At 31.3% G+C, this 23,353-nt stretch overlaps 1 protein-coding gene across 2 annotated transcripts; it reads left to right on the top strand.

Moving 5' to 3' along the window:
• Nucleotides 1–1,814: 1,814 nt before the first annotated feature.
• LOC143055009 (uncharacterized) lies at nt 1,815–22,376 on the top strand. Of its 2 annotated transcripts, XM_076228132.1 has the most exons (14): nt 1,815–1,897; nt 8,110–8,253; nt 8,968–9,000; nt 11,086–11,133; nt 11,555–11,611; nt 12,365–12,502; nt 13,244–13,318; nt 14,273–14,329; nt 16,935–16,967; nt 18,047–18,094; nt 19,268–19,360; nt 20,030–20,050; nt 21,065–21,136; nt 22,260–22,376. In XM_076228132.1, exons 1-14 carry the CDS (start codon nt 1,861–1,863, stop codon nt 22,289–22,291), a joined length of 888 nt encoding a protein of 295 aa, XP_076084247.1. In that variant the 5' UTR covers nt 1,815–1,860; the 3' UTR covers nt 22,292–22,376. The 2 variants fall into 2 exon arrangements, with proteins under 2 accessions (XP_076084247.1, XP_076084248.1); XM_076228133.1 differs by lacking the exons at nt 12,365–12,502; nt 13,244–13,318; nt 14,273–14,329.
• The last annotated feature ends 977 nt before the right edge of the window (nt 22,377–23,353 follow it).

Genomic DNA, 23,353 nt, shown 5'->3' with positions numbered 1-23,353 from the left:
AACGAGTACAAAGTTGAAGAGCATTGATGATCCAAAATTCCAAAATATTGTGCCAAATACGGCTAAGGAAAATCCTTATTTTTTCGAAAAATTCAAAGTGTCGTTAACAGGAAGTTTATAAAAATTACCACATTGTTGATATTCATGTTAACATCGGAGTGTTGACTACTGGGCTGGTGATACCCTCGGGGACGAAATGTCCACCAGCATTGGCATCGACCCAGTGGTGTAAATAGTTATCAAAAGTTCCAGGATTATAATTTAGTACGCCAGACGCGCGTTTCGTCTACATAAGACTCACCAGTGAAACTTTATAACGGATTTTTGTATGTGTTAGTGTTTACTTTTCTTATTTTCCTTTAATTTAAGGCATCATGCATTTGGGCAAAATATGAAACTCTCATTATCGCATAGTTATGAAAACAAATAAAGTCGTTCAACCATCAGCGTTTTAAGTTGCCGACGAATAGAATTGATTTAAACATGCCACAATTATGAGATGTATTAGTTATTTAGTTTATAAGTTATCTCATATAGTGCTTAAGATACCTCATATAATTCATATGATATCTTGTAAAGAGAAGTATATTATATATTTTATAAACTATATAAGATTACTCAGAATTCATATAAGACATCATATATAGCTTATGAGTTATCTTGAAGTAAGAATGTTTTGAGCAATTTTAACTTATACGTGTAATGCTAACAAATCATAGTACATCACTTGCGGTTTCATACCAAAAATGGTCGAACAAATATTCCTTTGAAATCGGGTAAGAATTTAAAAAAAAAGATATATCGGGATTATTAGCAACTGTTTATTTCGCCTCAAAAGTGTAACATGTGAATTATATGTGCATACTTTTATTTTAATCTATCGTATATACTTCTCTATGCCGAAATTATAGTATGACTTTTTAGATACTTGTAAACGTTATAATTTTTTTTTTAATATACTGCCAATTATAGGATACGCAAATATTTTGTTTTCTCTTTTAGATATATTACAATTATTTCCACTAAATAAATCCATATAGAAAGATTTACGATCAATCTATCTGCTAGTACCAAATGTTCAAATTGATAAAATTGAGAAATATTATAGGGCATGTGTTAAAGACACAACAACCCGATCGCAGAGCAGAAATGGGCAGAATTCAACCAATGGGTCTTAAACACAGCGAGAAAATCCCACACAAAGAGGTATGCTTCAACTGTTAATATAAAACTAGTGTATTCCTAATTATGCTCATTCATTTTTCACTTAAAATAAAGGCATACGTTTCATTTTATTCAAGAAATGTTCAACGCCTAAAGGTTGACATACGGTTAACCTTTTTATTGCAAAAAATATAGGCATTATTTTAACCACAGCTTTACTTAATGATCTTAATTCTTAAACTAATTCATTTTTTGTTTTATGGGGTAGTTTGTCTTCAATCTCCAAAAACTTGTAGTGTGTACTTTCTTGAAAAAAAGTAATAATTAAGTGCTATTTAACTTTCGAATATTCCCATTACTAACCAAACCACATAATAATAAGTATTGTAATTCGAAAAATCTTTTAAAGCATTATGTGATGTTTCATAGCTAGTACAAACATTTTTCTGACGACATACATTTTTCATGTAGGGGTCGTAATAAAACCATTTGACAAAATTTATCCGTTTTTATGAGCTATATTGACAGTGCCTCATCCCTACAAAAATTATTCACGGTTGAAGAAATAACGTGATATAATGCAGATATAATTATGAATATTGCAAATGTGTTGACTGATATGTCAAGGGTTCATAATTTATCTCATTTACAATCGTGACAATGGTGCATACTATTTAGTTGTTCTGCAGATAGATAATGATGTGCACCGTTCAATTGTGGTTTCTGGTGTCTGGTAAGGTTTTGTGCTCTTTGCTTATTTGTTATTTAATCCATGGTTTAAACGAATGTGAAATCGGACGAAAAAAACTGTATTTGATGACTGGCGTTTGCAGTAGTTTTTGCAGATGTAGTTGTTCAAAAACTATGTGTATTGTCATATTATACAAATTAATCAACTGAAAAAGGATAAGTACACATGAATAAGACGATCTGACACTTATAACATAAACGAATGTGACTGTACAGAGAATTTCATACACTATGATGGGTTTCTATATTTGAGCAAGAACCATTTCCTCTTGTTCTTCATGGGCACCCATTTACCTTACCTTTTTGTGCATTGTTTGTTCTCCAATATTTCGATTGCTTCATGCTAATACTGATGTTTTTGAGAAATCTGAAGTAAACAACATATTTTGTTCCCGAGGTTTCGATTTTTGTTCATTTGGATTTTCATGAAATTTTGATTTATCCAACTGTTTTCGTCCCATGATTTTTATTATTGATTATTGTTTTTTGTTCAAATTAAATACACATAACGTAAGAAATATAATAAATAGTATAGGCTAAAATGAATAGAGTTCCCTTTTTGTCGTTCCCAAAGTTTGCCATACGTTTGGTAAAAAGTTGTCGAATTTGTTATAGTTTTAACATTTTTAACCATCAACAGTTGTTCCCGGCTTGGTATACATACAACAACCCATTATGCTCCTTATTTCACTGAATCCACTTTATTATTGGTAAAAAAAAAAGCTGGAAATATTCTATTTTCTGTTTGTTAGTCGGGTTAATGTCTCTATTACACATTCCCTGATTCCATTCTCAACTTATTATGTTTAGTCACTTCTAGAAAGTCATTTCTGGAAGGTTTCCACGACTTTCTAATTTTACGATCTCCTACACGTCTCTGATGGATAATTTAGTAACGTTATAAAACTCAAATTGAAACAGAACTATTGTAATACATAATAATCCAATTGTTTTTTTCAAAAATATTGCATGAATTTTTTTGGGAATATTGAAATATGAAATTTATGGCTCCGTGAAACCTTACAATTAGTATTTTATAAATTATATCAAATGTGTTGTAAGCCTAAAACTGCTTCCACAATAATTGTTGGGTATTTAACTGTTGAGGGTTATAATTATTTTTTATTTGATATGTGTTTTATCGATTGGAATATATATACTATTGATGCAAGTAAATGACAAATTAAATTTTACCTGAAGATTGAATGTGGTTTCTAATTTAAGGACTCTTTTCAAATAAAAAAAAAAAATCAACAACTAGGTCATAACTTTATATAACGTCGATATATAAGTTATATGTTATTTACATTCTTAACCTTGAATCTTTTAAAATTATACTTCAACAGACAATGTGCAATGAATGGGGGTTACTTATCGTACTCTGTTTATTGAAGATAATCCAAGTTTTAAAGAATGTAAACCAAGGTTTTCATATCTGCATCATTAAATGTTTTCAGTAATAAACCAGCGATTCTTTTAAATATTACTCGTTTGCCGCAAGTGCATACAAATACTATTTTCATAGGTAAACAAACAATGCAGAACAAATAAGGTTGAACAATAGAAGACTTATGAGTGTACTCTCCCTAGCAGATTTAGCATTAATTGAAAAATAAATTAAAGTGATTCTTCTAGAAATCAATTACCAATCTGTATCTCAAACATGTCAAAGACGTATTGACCTCTTTTTTTTTTTTTTTTTTTTTTTTTAACTTTTAACAATCTTAAAAATCACAACATGGCATGGAGACGAAACATTGTGCCTTTGACATCTGATATCTTTACGGAAACATGTAACGAGTTGACAATAAGTTTATTTTAATGTTTGGTTGTTCTGTATTTTGACAAGAGCCTGCAAACAATATCACACAATGGCCAGTTAGCACTAATCTCATTATATTGAGCCTTTTATTTTATTTATTTCACATGTCTATCTGAACAAGCACGATTTTCATATATAAACCGATTAGCCATCACACATTAAAACTATTTATTGTAGTTTGCATATCACTTAGTAAATAATAGTTCACACTTATAAAACGCAGATGCATAATGTTGTACGCAACACTGGTGTTTCGTCTATATTAGACCCATCAGTTACGCTCGAATCAACACATTTAGATTACCAACTGAAACATATAGCTAATAATTAGTGTATACAAACAGTAATCAATGGCAGACAGTTTTCCTGCTTTATAAATATAGATATTACTAGAACACACCCATGATATAGCGGGTCCGTGACTGAATTAAAGTATATAACTATGCGAGAGCCTTATTTTAGTATTAGTATTGTCATCTGATAAAGTCATGCCGATTATAAGATGCACAGTTTTCCGTCTGCTTTCAAATCTTTCTGTTTGAAGCCGTCGAACTTGAACTTATCAATTATTGGTAATATTAATTATTTGGAAAACAAAAGGTCCTGGAATGGAGTATTTTTTAATCAACAGCATTGTCCTATATTAGTTATAAATAAAGTTGAATTCTTTGATTCGCTGTTTTACGTCATGCCCGCTAACAAATTGAAAACTGTACCTATAGGCCTTATTTTTAGTCCAGATTTTTAGTATCCATATTGTTATCTTAGAATGTCTTATTGATTAAAATACTAAAATAGGTAAAATTTGACCTGTGATGAAAACCCGTGTATATAGCATAGTAATCCTGAATACAACGTTTGTTGGTGCGCCTGTCAGATGCGGAACGTACAGATAAGGTAATAGGTAACAGGTGAATATACTATTGGTATCGGTATCGGACTCGACCCGGAACTTCTTAATTATTGGCAATATTAATTACGTGGAAAACAAAAAGGGCCTGCAGTGGTGTAATTTTTAATATGCACCTTTGTACTAAATTAGTTATATATAAAGTTGAATTCTTTGATTCGTCGTTTTTACGTGATGATGGCTGACAAATTGGACCTCGTCATTTTAGTATTATAGACTTATCCTCCTTTGACCATTTGCTATACTCTTTGTTTCTATAAAAACATTCATATCAGTTTAAACAATTTTTTTGATAAACTGAGTGTGATGGTGATTGCTTGTTTGTATATTTTAACCAATTAACACAGCTATGCAAACATGCAGGTTGTCATATTATCTTGAATAAAAACACCTTAATACCATACAGTTCACGTTAAAAGAAATGGAAAGGAACTTATTGATAACATTTGATAGAGCGTAAACATACTTCAAGAGTTATATTAAAACGGTTGATGACACAACGTTACAAATGGTTCTCATTGTGTGCCTACAATTGCTTCACACTTTATCTAACGTCGACGGACAGTTGTCTCATTGTCAATCATATCACATCCTTCTTTTTTATATTACTATTACTAATTCTAATAATTGGTTGTCAAGAACAAACTCAATACACGTCCAAAATTCAAAATAGACATTTGGTGATTGTGTATAGACCTTCATAATAATCCACTTACAGAACATGTATTTTTTTATGAAAATGTAAACAATTCTCCTCATTTCGTCCCTCAACATAGACAAATCAATATTCTATACATGTAGCTCCATTTCCCTTTTGATAATCTTATTAACATGTAAACTGAACGTGCGGATTGATTGCAATTGATACATTTTTCACTTAAGACAAGATGACGGAGAATTATAGGTCATGACACGGTCTTTGTCATTGGCTAAAACCCATGCCAGATAACAATCTAGAAAAACATTTAATCGTAAAAAATATTTGTTAAAAAAACAAATGAAGCACACATATGAAAAAACAAAACAAACTGCAACCACCGATTTTTTTTCAAAATTAAACGTAAACACTATGAATTTGTCAATGAAAGACATTTTTACGGGAACAAAGCTGACCTGGGACAGTGTTGTACTATTTTCGAAGAGACGAATTCGACTCCAGTACTCGGAACGTCTGGTTTAAAAGCGTCCTTGTAATAATCATCCCTCGATCAAAATAAATTGTTCAAACGTGTGTTTTGATATCTGAAAGGCAAAATGAAACGTGTTGCAATTGTGTAAACAGAGAAACTGTAAGAATGTTTATGCCATTAAGGTGGATAGGGTGTCTCCCTCCATCTTGGATTTAGAAATACAAGAAAACAAGGTTTAGATCTTTAATAGAATGTGCAAATTTTGAGTGAAGTAGGAGATTCATGTGTAAGAACTTTCATTTCAATATAGAAAATGACATGTTTTATCATATTTATGGTTGTATTTTACAAAAAAATAAAAACTTTTGTTTGATTATATTTATTCCAACTTTGCCACATAAGGGCAACTCAAATGCAAGGGCAGATAATTCAGATCAAGGTACTTTTACAATAGAATGTGTAAGGAATTTACCTATTTTATTTTGTAGCAAGAAAACGGGTCCGGTGACCCCATTTGTTCTTTTTCTTAACTGAAAGCATAATATTAAAGCTATCTTCTCATATGTTATCTCAATATTCAACGGTGTTGTTATTGCTTTATTGCAGACAATTGGGTTTTCCATACATAATCTATACAAAATCTGTCAATTTAACACCGTGTAGCGTAAAAATAAGCCCCGTGATCCATTCTTTAATTTTTTTTTTTAAAAAGCATGATATTAACTACATTTTGGCAAATTTTTAAAAAATTCTATGGATTATAGTTTAGACATCCCATCTACCTTAAGTACTATGCAGTACATATTTGTTGATGTATAAAACAAAAAATAAAACTTTTATAAAATGTAAATCAATAAACGCTTTAATGATTGAGTCGAATTTTGATTTGTGAAGTTGACTTTCAATCAAGTTAATATTTACGGAGCATGAATTGATAACAATTGCTAAGACATTATATGGCATTATGTTCTTGTTCTATTATAATTTTGAAAATAATTTGAACGACAAACGACAAAAGTATTTTACTCAAGTAATGGTATTAATCATATGAGGATTTAAAAAAATTCTATACAACTTGCTTGACGATTTTTAATCTCGGTCTATTTCTGAAATTAATTCTAACATAACATTTTCTTTTATATATTCCTATATACATGTACCAGCATTCCACTGTGAAATTATAATTGTTCTGAATTAACATTCAACGACAAAATATCTTCCTAAGTTTTAAATTTTCTGACGCCAGACACGCCAGGCAACGAATGGTTTGTTTTTTTAATGATAGATGCTTTTGTGCTTTTTTTAAATGATTGATTGTGTTGAGATAGTAACACAGTGATGACGGCTGTACCCATATTTTGACTAATTTATTTGTTATGTCTGTTTTGTTCACGCATCATTGTAAATATAACGGAATTTGATACGACTGTCATATAAGTTAGAGGTTTAGCGCTATAAAACCAGGTTCAATTAACCATTTGCTACATTTGAAAAGACATGTACCAAGTCAGGAATATGACAGTTGTTGTCCAGTCGTTTGATGTGTTTTTATGACATTTGATTTTGCCATTTGATTAGGGACTTTGCAATTGAATTTTTCTCGGAGCTCAGTTGAAAACTACTATAGAAATCAAGTCGGTGTACGATATCTGTATTTTGCGTTTAAGTTTACGGAAATCTTTTTGAGTTTCTATTTCATTTTCGAAGTTTGCCTTATTTAGTTTGGTTACTTGCCGTTTATCCTTGGCTTACATCTTGTATAATAGACTTTCTGTCCTATATAAATTTAAAAGTACCTCATCGTACCTCATTTTTTAAATGAAAGTAGAACCCAGTTTCGACCAGTAAACAAATTAAAAAAAAACGTGCCTTAACCTTTATGTCTGCTTGTTTTTTCTCTCACATTGTTGTCAGTATCATGGAATGTTGTGCGATTTAATACCATACAAGTGAGAGGTTTAGTTAGCAATAAGTTAAATCCACATAAGAAAATACTTTGACCAAGTCAGGAATATCACAGCTGGTATCCAATTGTTTGGTGTTGGAGCTTTTGTCATTTGCTAGGGAGTTTTCACTTTTGATAATATTTAATACCATACAGTGATACATGTAAGTTTTACAAAAAAATCGTAAGACTAAAGTTCATCGTAAGTTAGGAACCATTAAGTATACTTTTTATTCGTCATAAGTTTTTTGTTAAAATTGATTACAGATCTTTGTGTTTTGTTTGTCTATAATTATAGACGTGTTTTATCGCTTTTTGCGGATTGTGATTTTGATTGTGCAATTCAATTTCCTATTAATAATTGCTGATGATATTTAATTTCTTTCAGGGCTGATTGCTATTTTTTCAGCTGCCCAACAGCTCGAAACGACTATCAAGCATACCACTGTCGGGCACGGTAATCACCATCACCATGGTCACTATACTGCAAAACCTCCTACTACAACCACTCGTCGTTCAATTCATTTTCAAAGTGAGTATCGGTATTTTTGTTTTTTTAATCTTTATTAAGGTTATTATTATGGAATATTTTAGGAATGAAGATAATAAGTTAGCCACAACCTTTAACTTTACGTTCCGCTATAAAGATGATGTTCGCTCACTAAATAATACCTAATTTGGCGACTATGTTGAACGAATCTATCCCATCTATACTACATATACAGTTAAGTCTGCCTCATATCAAATTAAAAGCTGAGATCATTTCTTCTGTTTAAAAGTTTTAATTTCAACCGACCCTCATTGTCAATTTCCAGTTGTAAGTCAAGATAGGAGGCAGACTTAACTGTATCTGTAGTATATAAACCTCTGACACATCTTTTTAATATTACATTATCAATTACATGTCAGTAACTACTATTAGGCCTTGGTTTGTATATAGAAAAACCTATTTTTTGTCGGCGGCACTGCTGGGTATTTTGTACTTTGTCACAAAATTTCAATCATGATATATATGATTAGCAATTACCGATTCAAAGATAAAGATAATAAAACTTAACATTGATTTTAAAATCTTGTTTAAAGCATAATTCTCAAAATCAATGATGGTAAGATAGCAAAGGTTTGCGTGGATGACACAAATAAAATCAATAGAGTGTATGCACATAGACAATTTCTATATCACATGAATGAGTTTACTTCATTTTTCTTTTTCAATTTTGATAAAGTATAATATTTCATTTGACAGGTAGAACATGCAATAGTGTTTCACGTAAACATCGTAAGTAAACATATTGTATAAAATATTGTCGAGTATTTAAACGTCAAATAAAACAAATGATTTTTAAGTGGATGATACAATATTTACAACTGAATGGTGTTTGTTTTTCCTAATTTTTGCAGCAGTCAACGTACATGTTGATAGAGCTATTGTTACTCACATCTCATAAAATCTAAAGCCTCCTGTGAAGAAATTTTCACGTTCTTTGCACGCAATGAACCCTTGCAACAACTCTTTAAGTGGTCCAAAGGTGGCCTGTTGCAAGGCAAAATATCTGTCTATCCAATATACCATAATTTTCCAGTGGCAGCCCAAATATCCCCAATCATCATACCGGATGGCCGCTTTTACAATTTTTCGAAAAACTACGGATTTCCATAACCAAGGAATAGATTACCATATCCGTATAAAAGTATAAGGATTTTTTTATCCCAGGAATAGATTACCTTAGTCGTATTTGGCACAAATTTTGGAAACTTTGGATCCTCAATGATCTTCCACTTTGTACTTGTTTGGCTTTATAACTATTTTGATCTGAGCGTCACTGATGAGTCTTAAGTAGACGAAACTCGCGTCTGGTGTATTTAACTATAATCCTGGTACCTCTGATAACTATTTACAAGACCTACCTATTGCATTTATTGTTAACCTGTTCACGACCTGGACATGCATGAAATTTTTACCACTGGAAGTTAAGTAACCAACAATTAATCAATCAATCACATCTTATAAATCGTGATATATTTTCCCGTACTTAACCATGTTTTCACTGCGATCGAGACATATTTCTATAACCATCTATCGCGACTACGCATGCATACAATATAGGCAAATTACAAATAAAAAAAAAGTTCTTTAAACTCATATATTGATAAAAATGCATTCTCGAAATAATCACTGACCAAAGTCATTCTGAGAGATATCATCTCAAATTGGTGGTTCTCAACAGGCACCTAAGCTTCTTGACGTAAAACAATAAATAAATAAACAAAATTAACAATAACCCTACTATATGTTTTACTGTTCAATGTCTTTCTCGTAGTAGCCACTAAACAATGGTCTCACATAAATCTCTCTAAACTCTATTGTTTTTGAGTCGTCAACGAACAATGGTCTTTTCAAAGAAAGCATTGAAAACTGACCATTCAGTAGAATTTGTAATTTATCAATAACTTATGTTTATAGTTATGCAGTTCATTTTCAAATAGTAATTGAAATTTAGTGTCGTCTTTAGTCAAAATCAATCCGAATTAGACTAATTACCGGATTTGTTATAACATAAGCAACACGGAAAATACGGTAAGATACAAATGTAAATAGTAGTTTGACGTTTAGCTGTTTTTACAGACTAATTTCCCTGTAGTCTTATGTACCACCCTAGAGTGCTGTAAACCAGCTAAATTTTGTGAGCGATTTATTTTCGCGATTTCCGCGATAAAAGAAATAACGCGAATTTAAAAGGCTGTACTAATCTGCATCAATTGAATTTGAAAACTACAATTTAGAATCGCCGCAAAATGCGATCAAAAGAGCAAAACGCGAAAAAGAGCATCAGTGTAAATAAGTGTGTTTACCACATTTGAGCAAAAGTCGTCAATGTGCAGGTTAAATCGATGCAAACGCAAAATATGGCACACGAAATAAAGATGTATTTACATTGACGAACACGCATTCAGACGTGCTGTTGGTCATTGTGTGAATAATCACTTCAGTAGTCAGTACTATAAAATTGATAATACGTTTTGTCTACAATATCCCGCTTATCAATGAACAATTTTTTAGAATGTTAAGCTTCCAATTCCTAAAACAATTTGGCCGTATATTATTTAGATTTTCAGTATTGATCCCTCTTGGCCATACACATCCTGAGGTATGCATGTATCATAAAGTAAAAACACAAAAATACTAAACTCCGAGGAAAATTCAAATAATCTTAATCACCATAAAAAAGTGATGGTGCATGTCACTCTTGAAAAGCTCTTCTGACGCACGAAATGTATAAAGTGCGAATATCATTTTGACGGATCTTTTAAGTTGATAGAAAAGCCAAATAACATATGAGAAATATTTTTCGTTTTTTTATAGATGCAATTCTGTTGTTAGAAGAATGGGTTAAGCACGATAATTATAATGGTATGTTATTATTGATAGGTATGAGCGGTTTGGCGATCGCTGATTTATCGTACCAACAATTATCGTAAATATGTTTTAATTTGCAATGTACATTTCATGGTATATTTCCGAGCTTTGAATGCAGCCTTAATTTATTTCTATTACCATACCGTTATATGAAGGGATCAGAGATAGTAGTTTAAAAAAAAGACAAAAAATACTTTCGGAAGTCAATTAATTTCGTATTATGCCATGAATTAGCAAATTGAAAAATATATTGTTTTGTCATACTGTACAATAAAGGAAAACTGCAAATACTTTTGCCGACTCGTGCAAAAAATGTCCATATAAATACATTCTCACAACAGGGAAATAAATGTTTTCAGTTTCATCTCAAAGTCATGAAAATATGTATGATTATTCTAATGTTCCTTTTTTTTAGCTGTAGAAAGATTATATCATGATATATACCATAAAATGTTACAAAATGACAGAAAACGTAAGTACACATCACTTTTTTGTAGCAATCATTTTGTTATTGACGACCATATTGTTACAAAAATATCTCGTAGACATAATGAATATTGTATATATTATTCTTAGCCATTTAGTGAACTCTTCATAATTTCCCGTCGTACATGTTATAAACTTAATTGACAAAAAAAACCATATTGTATAAAACAGATGACTTTCAAGATCGAAAAAAAACAAATCCTATCATTTTAGCCCAGGGTACGTATTTATTTGGCCTTTTGACAATTTTGACTGAACGTCACTGATGAGTCTTTTATAGCCTAAACACGTGGCTGGCGCAAATACAAAACTGTAACTCTAGTATCTATAACGCGTTTATATATGTATACGTATTGGTACAAGTAAATACTTATATTTAAAAAAAAACTCATCATAGATACCAGGAATAAATTTTGTGATTACGCCTGACGCGCGTTTCGTCTACAAGAAACTCATTAGTGACGCTCGAATCCAAAAAAGTTACAAAGGCCATAAAAAGTACGAAGTTGAAGAGCATTGAGGATCAAAATTCCAAAAGGTTTTGTCAAATACAGCTTAACAAACAAACAAAATATAAAGTATGCTTGTAGTTTTTGCTCGCTTTGAACGCCGTGATAACATCATGTACATTTAGGGCATAAACTATTTGTTAATCGAGTTGTATACCAGTTTTTCATCCAATTCGGAGTAAACAAACAGACTGTTAAGAGAATAATCAAAGTTTAATTTATTTCTTCAGGTTTCTTGTTTGGTTTTATCGATACACTCGTTGGGCAACATCCTTCTTTTGGACATGGTGGAAGTACTTCCATCAAAAATCCATCACACAGCTATACGAGTCTTCATGATGAAGCTTTCTTGAAGGGAATTCCAGACTGTAATTATAATGTAAAATCACAAAAATACTCAACTCAGAAGAAAATCATTATTAAGGCCTACATTAAACGATTGTTTGAAAATTTGGTGCTTACTTTATGTCGGTGGTCAATATTAAAAGAATATCGATGTCGATGAATTTAAAGAATTTCGGAGCATAACTTATATAATAAAGCAACCGAACATCTACAAGAATCAAAGTTTATCTGATTGAAACATGCAATTGAGTTCTAATTCTGCATGTAGTCTGAAGGTTTCTTAACATACACCAATTGATCGGGTCCGGTTTGTAAGAACATACCAACAATGAGTACATTTAAAAATTAATCATTTATACGTATATGTGTAACATTCCAAATATATATAATATGTTCATTTAGGTATCAAATATAAAATCTTTGTAGACTACACCAATAAAACGTTATACAGTGTAACCTTTCTTTTGTGGATAGTTATCTCATTGGCATTCATACCACATCTTCTTTTTTATCTAATCCGACACCTGAGTATTCCAACATCCTGCATTAACCGACACATTTGCATGGTCGCAAAATAGGCATATCCTTACAGAAAAAACCTTAGTATTCTGACACCCTGCTTAATCCGACATTTTTTTCTGGTCCTCCAGCGTTTCGGATAACACAGGTTCCATGATTTTTATTGTAAAACACAATTTATCAAATGATGTCAAAGAGACATATCAATAATTGTCAAATTTCTTTTTCAATCAATAATTTTGTAGATGATCATGTTGAAGGTTACATAAAAACACACATAAATGCAGAATGCCGAAGAGAAATCATGATCTGGATTGAAGGTGAGAATGATGTTTGGGGCTAACAGATAGGTTTATGGGTGAAGGAAAGTTTGCCTAAGAGGATGTGCCAATTAAGTCAGCTAAAACATCGACCGAGTATACATATTATACAAATATAGCCTTTGTATGAGGTTGATACAAGGATATATTGACCTGAAAGAAGTATATTGACTGAGGACGATGTCCGAAGTCGATATACTTCTTTGGGTCGATATATCCTGTATTGACCTTATACAAAGGCTATATTTGTTATATTATTAATTTCTGACCATATATGTATCAAAATCGTCATTTAGGTTTGTTGGAGTTTTATAGATATTACATTGTCTCCTTGACAATAACAAACTATTAGTTGTTATTTCATTTACTTTTTTTTTTGGACGTTCTTAAGTATTTGAAGATTTTTGTCGTCAAATAATCGATCACAAATATCATGTGTTTCAAAATGTTAAACAATATCCTGAAATTCATTATTCTAAAAATAACCGTGCAATATGCTTTTTGCAGGTCAATATGCGTTTTGCTATCCGCCGTTTTCTCTCTACCTTCGAAAATATAGTTTAACATGTGACTATCCCTAAACGAATCAAATTTGTTATAATATACGAATTAATGATATTACAATGTATACAAAACTATTCATGCACATTTGTCAATTGCTGATTACAACACAGTTTGAAATGATAAGCAGTGTTTATGTGAAGGTGTCATATTATGTGTTAACTAAAAATGTTGTACTGAAAAAAAAGACGACCAAATAGTCGTTTTAGTAAACTATTATTACAACTACATATGATAAGATTGATGTTAATCTGAAAAGAATGTTATGAACATAAGTATAGTTTTAATTAAACTGAACTGTCTAAACTATAGAATACTTGTCATAATACTAGTCAGGATTTTATTTTTAAATGTCTCTATATAATTATATACATTTATATATGTTATTAATAGATCTTGCGAAACATCACAAGTCAAGTCCTACAACTAATGCCACAATGACAGAAACTGGTATGTTATATTAATTAGTTATATACCTATATGGAGTTATTTTCTTTCGGAACCAAAGGTCATTCTTTTTCAGAATCAACCCGGACGATACTATGTGTCAATGAAATATGCTCCAAGGCATAAAATAATGACCTGTGTGAGGTCATTCTTTTCCTTGATAAAAAGCAATCTATAATTTACTTTAAAATTATATTCGTCTGATAATTTATTGTTACCGCTTTGGGAACGTCTTTGCCTGCATTTTGATTTTAAAAACAAATATAATGTGAAGTTTTGTTAATTGATCGCTGCAATACAGAAACATTTTCATTTGAGTGGGACGAATTTTAATGTAGACTTTCATAAAATAAAGCCAGATTTAACATATTCGTGTGTAAGATTTTGAAATCTTATTGATTCACACTCGATAGGTTGATTGATTGTTGGTTGCTTGTGCTTTACGTCCAGTGGGAAATATTTCATACATGTTCAGGACGATACACACTGAATAGGAAATCATACTGTGACTTACATGCATTTATATTCGTCTTCGTGTCAGTTCTTAACTTTTTAAAATTTATGTTTACCTTTTACTCTATCAATTGATCAACTAATAAGAAATTCTTATATTCTATTGAAAATCATTCACGTAACTCACAATAGTGTCGGTTGGGGAGGGTATATGAATTATCCTGATTATCTGTTAAAAAATGTAATGCTATTCAAAAGACAATCTTTCTGAAAATTTCTTTGATTCAATTAAAATTGTTGAAAAATTAGAAATGTCATTACAAAAAAAAAAAAACACATACCCTCCTTTTTCCCACAAACTAAGTTGGTACAATAAACTACTTACACTGTGTCTTGTATTTGTCATATATCCGATATCGGATGGTAAAAATTCATTTGTTTCTTTCTTCATGAAGTTACAGTAGTATTTTTATTGTATAGGGATAGTAATTTTTAAAAGGTTTATATCTAGATTAATCAGTGAGTTTTATTTCACATTCTAAATGAGCCGAAGGCCGTATTAAAACCTTAACGCATTAGACAGGAATATCCCAATTAAGTGTGATCGTTAAAATAGGACACTAAATTTTGCAAATCTTTATAAAAAAATAATATTTTTGATGGTATATAAGTCACATAATGCATATTTTAAGGATTTTCTTGTCGTAGAACACACCTCGCGGTGTCAGGATTGCTCAAAGAAAGACCTCCCTACGGTCGGTCTTTCATTTCATCAATCCTGACACCCCTCGGTGTGTTCTACGACAACAAAAACCTTTACATATGCATTATCTGTAACAGAGTACATAATATTTCAAAATGCTTTACACACTGGTATACATATTTCCTTCGTTTTTATGAGTGTTGTTGTACATTAAAAAAATATGAGGTAGGATGTCCTTACTCTTCCAGGGCATATAAAGTCATTCCTGTGTTAATATGGGGGTTCGTGTTGCTTAGTCTGCTATGTTATGTCTAGTTCACTATTATGTGAACTGTAGTATTTGTTTATGCTATGGCGTTGTCTGTTTATTACCAATTAGTAAGTTTGAATTTCCCTTGAATATGTTTCAACTCTTTCATCAGGTTGTAAATGATATTGACCGATCTCGCTTTTAGAAGGGAGACTCGTCAGCTCTTCATATGTGAATAATTTAATTTTGGATGTTACGCGTGTTCTGATAGGCTAACGTTGTTTTGTTTATCAGCTTAAAGACATAATTTTATCATGTGACTGACGTTATCAAAGTTTTTTAAGGTTTACTTTGGTTTAAAATGGAATTTAGAAATTAATTATATGGATTATCTGTAGTATTTTGTCTGTCTATTCGAAATAACATTAAAAAAAAATGTGATGCACAGTTGAAATTAACCTGCTACGCGGATTATTCAGTGTGCACCACATTTTTTTAAATTATTTATTCATAGTCAGACAAAATATTACAGTCATTCCTTAAATAAATGTTTAAGGCAACGCTAAAAAGAAACCCCGCATATTTAGATTTGCGATTTACATTTTAAGCCGACAAAAATACAAACGATTTTCCTATGAACGCTGATTGAGAAGCGACACCATGCCAAACTCACGAATTGAATTAAGAAACAGCTTATTCTATAATAAAACCTAAGAGTTGTCATTCTTCCTATGCATTCTGGCAAAGTATCAAACTGCTGATATAAAGGTTACTTATACAGTACCAAATAAAGGCAACAGTAGTATACCGCTGTTAAAAACTCATAAATCCATGGACAAAAAACAAAATCGGGGTAACAAACTAAAACCGAGGGAAACGCATTAAATATAAGAGGAGAAACGACACAACACTTAAATGTAACACACACAGAAACGGACCAAGCATCAGACAAAATCCCACGAAAATAACAAATATAACATCAAAACCAAAAACATGAATTTGGGATAGACAATGTGAATGTGAATTTACACTAAAAAATAAGAGAAAACAAACGACGCAACGTTAATGTGATATCAATTGCTTATTGAAGCACTCTTCCTGTTATCATTTATTCATGCTTATGTAACTTTTAACTTTCATAAACGTATTTTAAAAAACAATTTCTAGTACATTTATATCAATTTGCCTTGTTTAATTTACAGGAGAACACTGTACTCACTTGCGAGATGCTAATCGTAAGTAAACTGAACACTTACTAAATAAAGAACTAATTGACCATTCCTTTATTTTGTTTATCTTTCTAGTATAAAACATTTGAACGCTATGTCAGGTTTCGTCGATAACTGACTAAAAAAAGGGTGGTTTTGAAATGATTTTTACTTTTTTCTCATTTTTGTTTCGTCCAATTGTATGTTTGTCCATCTAATGAGTGAAGCCTTTTTCAACTGATTTTTATAGTTCGTTCTTGTGTTTTACTGTTATACGACTGTCCCAGGTTAGGGGAGGGTTGGGATCCCGCTAAATGTTTATTTATATTATTTATGTATGTGCCTGTACCAATTCATTCTGGTTGTCGTTTGTTTATGTGTTACATAATTGTTTATCGTTAATTTCTTTCTATAACTTAGGCCGTTAGTTTTCTCGTTTGCATTGTTTTACATTATTTTACATTGTCATATTTCAGGCCTTGTATAGCTGACTATGCGGTATGGGCTTTGCTCATTGTTGAAGGCCGTACGGTGACCTATAGTTGTTAATGTCTGTGTCATTTCTGTCTCTTGTGGAGAGTTTTCTCATTGGCAATCATACCACATCTTCTTTTTTTTTATAATTAATATGTATTTTTAAAGACCGTACCTTGATATATCATGGTTAAATTTTATAAATTGTGACTTGGATGGAGAGGTGTGTTATCGGCACTCATACCACATCTTCCTATATCTATTTGTATATCTCATCATCACTATTTTCCTCATCTGCATTTTCTTATTTTTATAAAAAAGAAAATATATCGGGCACTGTTTTCTTTTGCTGGAATTTAAAACCTCTTTGATTCAATGACCACTCCCGCAGCTGAAGGCCTTGGTCTTTCCATAAAAAAGAAGATGCCGTCTTTCTTATCGTGGTTCTACTACATCCTAAAGGGAACTACATGTATCCATTTAATAAATATAAGTACTCGATCAATTTGAGTACATACATCAAAGTATTTGATATAATCGTGAGAAGATATTGACATCGGGTGTATGTTTTGTGTACATTGTTGTTATTAAACTTCTGAAATTATAACTATTAAAGGCAAATCTTATTTTAGATGTCATTAGTTTATTAGACGCATGGGAAAGGCATGATCATTTCGCAGGTAAGTGATACAAACTTATGGTTAAAAAATGGTCATGATATGTCATTGGGGTAATTACTGACTAATATTTTGCCTTTTTATGCCCCATTTATGGGCATTATGTTTTCTGGTCTGTGAATCTATTCGTCAATCCTTTCGTATCCGTTCGTCCGTCCGTCCGTCCGTACGTTCATCCATTCGTTCGTTTGTTCGTCTGTCTGTCCCGCTTCAGGTTAAAGTTTTAAGTCGAGGTAGTTTTTGATTAAGCTGAAGTTAAATCAACTTGAAATTTAGTATACATGTTTTCTATGAAATGATCTTTCTTATATTATGCCAAATTACAGTTTTTAACCAGATTGCACGGTTCACTGAACATAAAAAATGATAGTGCTGATAGAGCATCCGTGTACTATGAACATATTCTTGTTATATATAAATGTGTATATATTAACTCTTAAATCAAATTAATCTCAAAATTTTTGCTTACTACAACATGTTAAAAGATAAGAAAACCAATGTGTCGTCCAGTTGCTTAGCTCAAATTGTCGATTTTAAGTTGCATTCGAAGTCAAATTCATGCTCACCGATTTAACTCAAAATCTTATATTTGATTGAAAAGGTACTAATACGATTATCCATAAAAAAGTCTAAAAAATTATACTTGACAATGCTCAGGATTGATAATATATATCAGCACTTAGCGAGCATTGTATTCTAAAAGACATATAGTTAATCATCGATTTGACATCTGGAGACTGCCGAAAGTCATTTAATATGATATTAGCATAAAAATTATCAATCTTTTTTCTGTCTATTTTAATTCATATTTTAGATAAAATATATATTACTTTTCGCATTACCAGTATTAGACTGAGTGTTTTTGCATCGAATCAGCCAATAATAATATTTACCCCATCCACTGTCACTGTTGACATTCTATTCATTTTAATAACTGATCACGCCTAATTTATGCGTTACTCATCTCTAGCCAAGGGATTAAATTGAAGGTCGGATTATTGACTTATATATATATCTCGTTAATAGTGCCCAATTAAAAACTACAACAGTTAAGTTAAAACATATTATACTATTCAACCTACTTATACATTATATGTTTATGTGAAATAAATAATTCCAGATGAAAGTTTCTGTAAAATCGGCATTTATTGTAAATCGCATTTGGTCTATTTTTAGATGTCCAAAGATTGTACTTAGAAGTAGCCTTGGGTTTCCATGATTTAACTGAGACGCATGAAGATAAGGAAAGGGATCACGATGGGCTACATGGTAACGTTTTAAAAGACATAATAAAAAACACTTTCCAGGAAAGAAGAATTTTTTAAACCTACGTAATAACTCAAAAAACGAAAACAACACGTAAAAAATGCCATGCGTCTGAAGCAGATTTCTCGATTAACATTCACAAATAATGCTCAAAACCGAATATTTTAAAGCCAATAACGTGTTAGAACCGACACAACTACGAGAATATATGATATAAAAAGGACATATACAAAACTTTGACTGAGGTAATTGAGACATTAGTTTTATTATAATTTCATAATTCATTTACGGTCATTATAGAACGCTTTGTTATTAAGCATTTAAGCACCGAATTACTGACTACTGAGGTGATGATATCCACCGTGGACTGAACATATGAGCTAAGGCTTCATGTATATTGTGTACAGGGACAGGTTTATATATGTTTTTATCTGCAGGTTTCAGTTCAGATTTAACTATAAAATACAGGAACGTACATTCCGATACTAAACAACAACCAGGCCATCAGGAAATACATCCTTCGTATAAATGAGAGAGTGCGAAGCATTTTTATCTAATTTGATTGACATTTCTAAAAGGTTTAACAATTTGATTATAAACTATATTGTAAACATATAAAGCTAAATCTATGTCAAGTTTTTAAGTCCTTATTCTCTCATAAATATTTTTCAGGTGACGATTCGGTTTCAGATTGTAAGTAAAACATGAATTCATAGTATTTTTTCAAATTTTATACATATATACATTTCCGCTTTGTTTTCTAAACATATTATTGAAAAAGCTGTCTGCGTTACAAATACCAAATAGGTTAGTTTAATATGTTAACTAATTGGGTAAAACCATTTACATAATAAGAACTCCACTGTTAATATAAACAGCAAAAACGACTTTATAAACCAAGGAAATGATTGGTACAGCTGTTTTAGATTTTTTTCTATTCGTATATGAAAGAGAACTTACAAACATTCCGAACACTCAAGTCAATTTAAAAGAGGAAATTCCGTAAAACCTTATCAAATTTAACGTTGGATTCTAATAGCTTACAAAACAAATATAAAGCAACAGCATATGTTAGGGTACACCTGGTTTTATTACTAGATTAACCTCCCATTTAAATGACAGTTGTGAGTTATGAGTGAAATATTGTTCTGTTTTTTTTTTTAAATTGCAAAAGCTTGTATAGCATTTTTTTTAAATTTACGTTAAGCAGATAGTATAGCCTGCTTAATCATTTCGGTGTAAAAACAGAAGTATCGTTACTTTATCTATCTTTAATAAGAATTCTGTTCTATTGTGTTTATGCCGTCTCTGAAATTTAGATTTTGATATTTTTTGTGTCACAAAGGTAGCTAAAATAGTAATTGTTTTCCACATTTAGCAGATAGTCTGACATGGTCTATCATGATAAGTTTAAAGAAAGATCTATCATAAATATATGTATCTTAACTTAAAATTGTGTTTCACAGGGTCTTTTGCCTAGTTATTAATTTTAGCACACCTGTTAAGATTCAAGACGAATAAGACCTCGATGAAAATGTATATATGAACAAATATTTATTTAGAGACATCACAGACTACTGATCAATACTCTTGTAACTATTCCTGTTATCGTATTATTGAAGTAACCAATTGGTTGTTCGTGTATTGTAAATGTACAATTAATATTGAGTTATATCTTAGAAGTAATATTTTGTTTTCTGTTCAAAGATAAGCATGTACACTTAAGACTGGTGAGACTGAGTAGTTACTGTAGACAGATTGTATTTGCCTGGATTGAAGGTAGGTAAGGCGTACCGCATATAACTTACGCTTATGTATAAAAAGTAAAAGTAAAACAAATACTGAACTCCGAGGACAATTCAATCGGAAAGCTCCTAATCACATGGCAAACTCAAATGACAAAACACATAAAAAACAAATGGACAACCACTGTCATATTCCTGACTTGGTACAGGCATTTTCAAATGTAGAAAATGGTGTATGGAATTGGTTTTGTAGCGGTAAACCTCTAACTTGTACGACAGTCTCATCAAAGTCCGTTATATTTACAACGTATGTTCCACCTACATGATCTACAACGTTTTTTATTTGTTTTTTGCCCGTTCGTTTGTTCGTGTGGTCGTTCGGTATATGGTTGCATATTTAGTTGAAGACTTTCCACCTTAAAACCAAGGTCATTTTATATGTTATAACTTGAAACATAGAATACGTGTCCAAAAAGGTTTACTTTTAAAAATGTATATCTAAAAAGGGTCTTTATCTTAATTTGCAAATACCTAATATATGCAAGTAATATAATATGAACGTGGCACTGTTCCCAATTTTTTTTAATATAATATAATGTGTTTTCTCTTAATTCTGCCATCACATTCAGATTGACATAACTTGGGAAAAGCATAGATTTATTCGCTGATTTCTTAAGTTGATTTAAATGCTAATTTTTCATCACAAGAATGTGATGTCAATAACATTCAGAAACTACAAGTGTTCTGACAAGATACTTATGTTCTATCGTTTTATAACTCTGTTTAATATGACTCTGATGTGAGTAATACAATATTGTTAAAGACATATGTTGAACATTGTAAAGCTGCTTCAGATCTTTATAGATCTGTTATAACATTTCATTTAATATACTTTAAACCAACCTTTTGTATGATACTTGATTTCGCGTTTTATCCTTTCTAGACCACTTTACGGCTATTAAGTTTCGCGATTTTCTGACAACTTGATGTAGTTTAATGAGGAAAGATCCAATTTGAACATATTCGCGAAGTTTTATATTCGAGTTATTTTTCTTAAAGTCGCAAAAAATAAATCGAAAATAAGTTGGTTTACAGTTCTCAATTTCACGAAGTCCTCTCTACCATAACTTCGTCTTAACATGTTTGTATTGTTGTAGATGATGCCAGGAAACACACAGCCCACACCTAACCATACATGATGTTGTTGGCATAATAAAAGACGTCCACTAAGATTTTTTTTTTTATCAAATAAACAGGGCTTTTTTGTCAGCACACACCTGGTTCTATATCTATATTAATTTATATTAAATCATGACAATCAGGGTCGGTTGAAAACAATACATTGAGTCAACACCGATGATTTGTCCTTCCCAATTGTTTATACTTTTAATTTTATTGAACCAAAATTCCAGCTGCACTTGCATCAAAAAAGACTCAGATCCAGATAGAAACGATATTCCAGAGCTCAAAGGTTATATATATCATTATTTACCTGATAGCGTGTTGCTTCTTAAATGTACAGTAATACACAAAACAAAAAAAGTTCAATTAAGTGCATTTGAAATCTTCCCTTCGATTTATGCCAAATTGATTAGCTTTAAACTTCGAAGGATAATACATTGACAGTTCAATACCAATTAGATAGGTTGAAAATGTTAATCAAATGATGTGTGTATGAAATTTTTTCTCTTTGCAATGTGTACATGTTGTTTGTCTCATTTACGCTGAACTATAGATGTCAATTTCTGTGACATCTGGTCTTCTGTATTATGTTGTCTCAATGGCAATCATACCACATCTTCTTATTTTCAAAATCACAGTCTAGCATATAGTATAACAATAAGTTGCAACTCGTCTGGCGTATCAAATTATAAGCCTGATATTTTTTATAAATATTTACACCACCGGGTCGATGCCACTGCTGGTGGACGTTATGTTCCCGGTGGCATCACCAGAAGTCAGCACTTTGGTGTTGACATGAATATCAATTATATACTCTTTTTTTTTTAGATTTTCTTGTTTGCAAAATTGCAAATTATTCAACGAAATAAGGATTTTCTTATTCAGGCAAAGATAACTTTAGCCGTATTTGGTACAACTGTTTTTAGAATTTTAGGTGATCAATGCTCTCCATCTTTATACTTGTTTTGCTTTTTTTTTAATTATCCTGGTCTGGGCGTCACTAATGAGACTTATGAAGACGAAAGGCGCGTCTGGCGTATCAAATTAAAAGCCTGGTACTTTTGAAAAA

This window comes from Mytilus galloprovincialis, chromosome 12, assembly GCF_965363235.1.
Source record: "Mytilus galloprovincialis chromosome 12, xbMytGall1.hap1.1, whole genome shotgun sequence".
Classification (NCBI taxonomy): Eukaryota; Metazoa; Mollusca; class Bivalvia; order Mytilida; family Mytilidae; genus Mytilus; species Mytilus galloprovincialis.
The sequence above is the reverse complement of the archived record's forward strand: the minus strand, read 5'-3'. Positions and strand labels throughout refer to the sequence as shown.

What these genes read in the sequence shown, in the direction of transcription:
- LOC143055009 (XM_076228132.1), top strand. Translation starts at nt 1,861, where the DNA reads ATGATGTGCACCGTTCAATTGTGGTTTCTGGTGTCTG. An exon ending in TGACGATTCGGTTTCAGATT is followed by an intron (nt 20,051 to 21,064) that starts GTAAGTAAAACA and finishes TTCTGTTCAAAG; the next exon opens with ATAAGCATGTACACTTAAGA. An exon ending in TGTATTTGCCTGGATTGAAG is followed by an intron (nt 21,137 to 22,259) that starts GTAGGTAAGGCG and finishes GTATTGTTGTAG; the next exon opens with ATGATGCCAGGAAACACACA.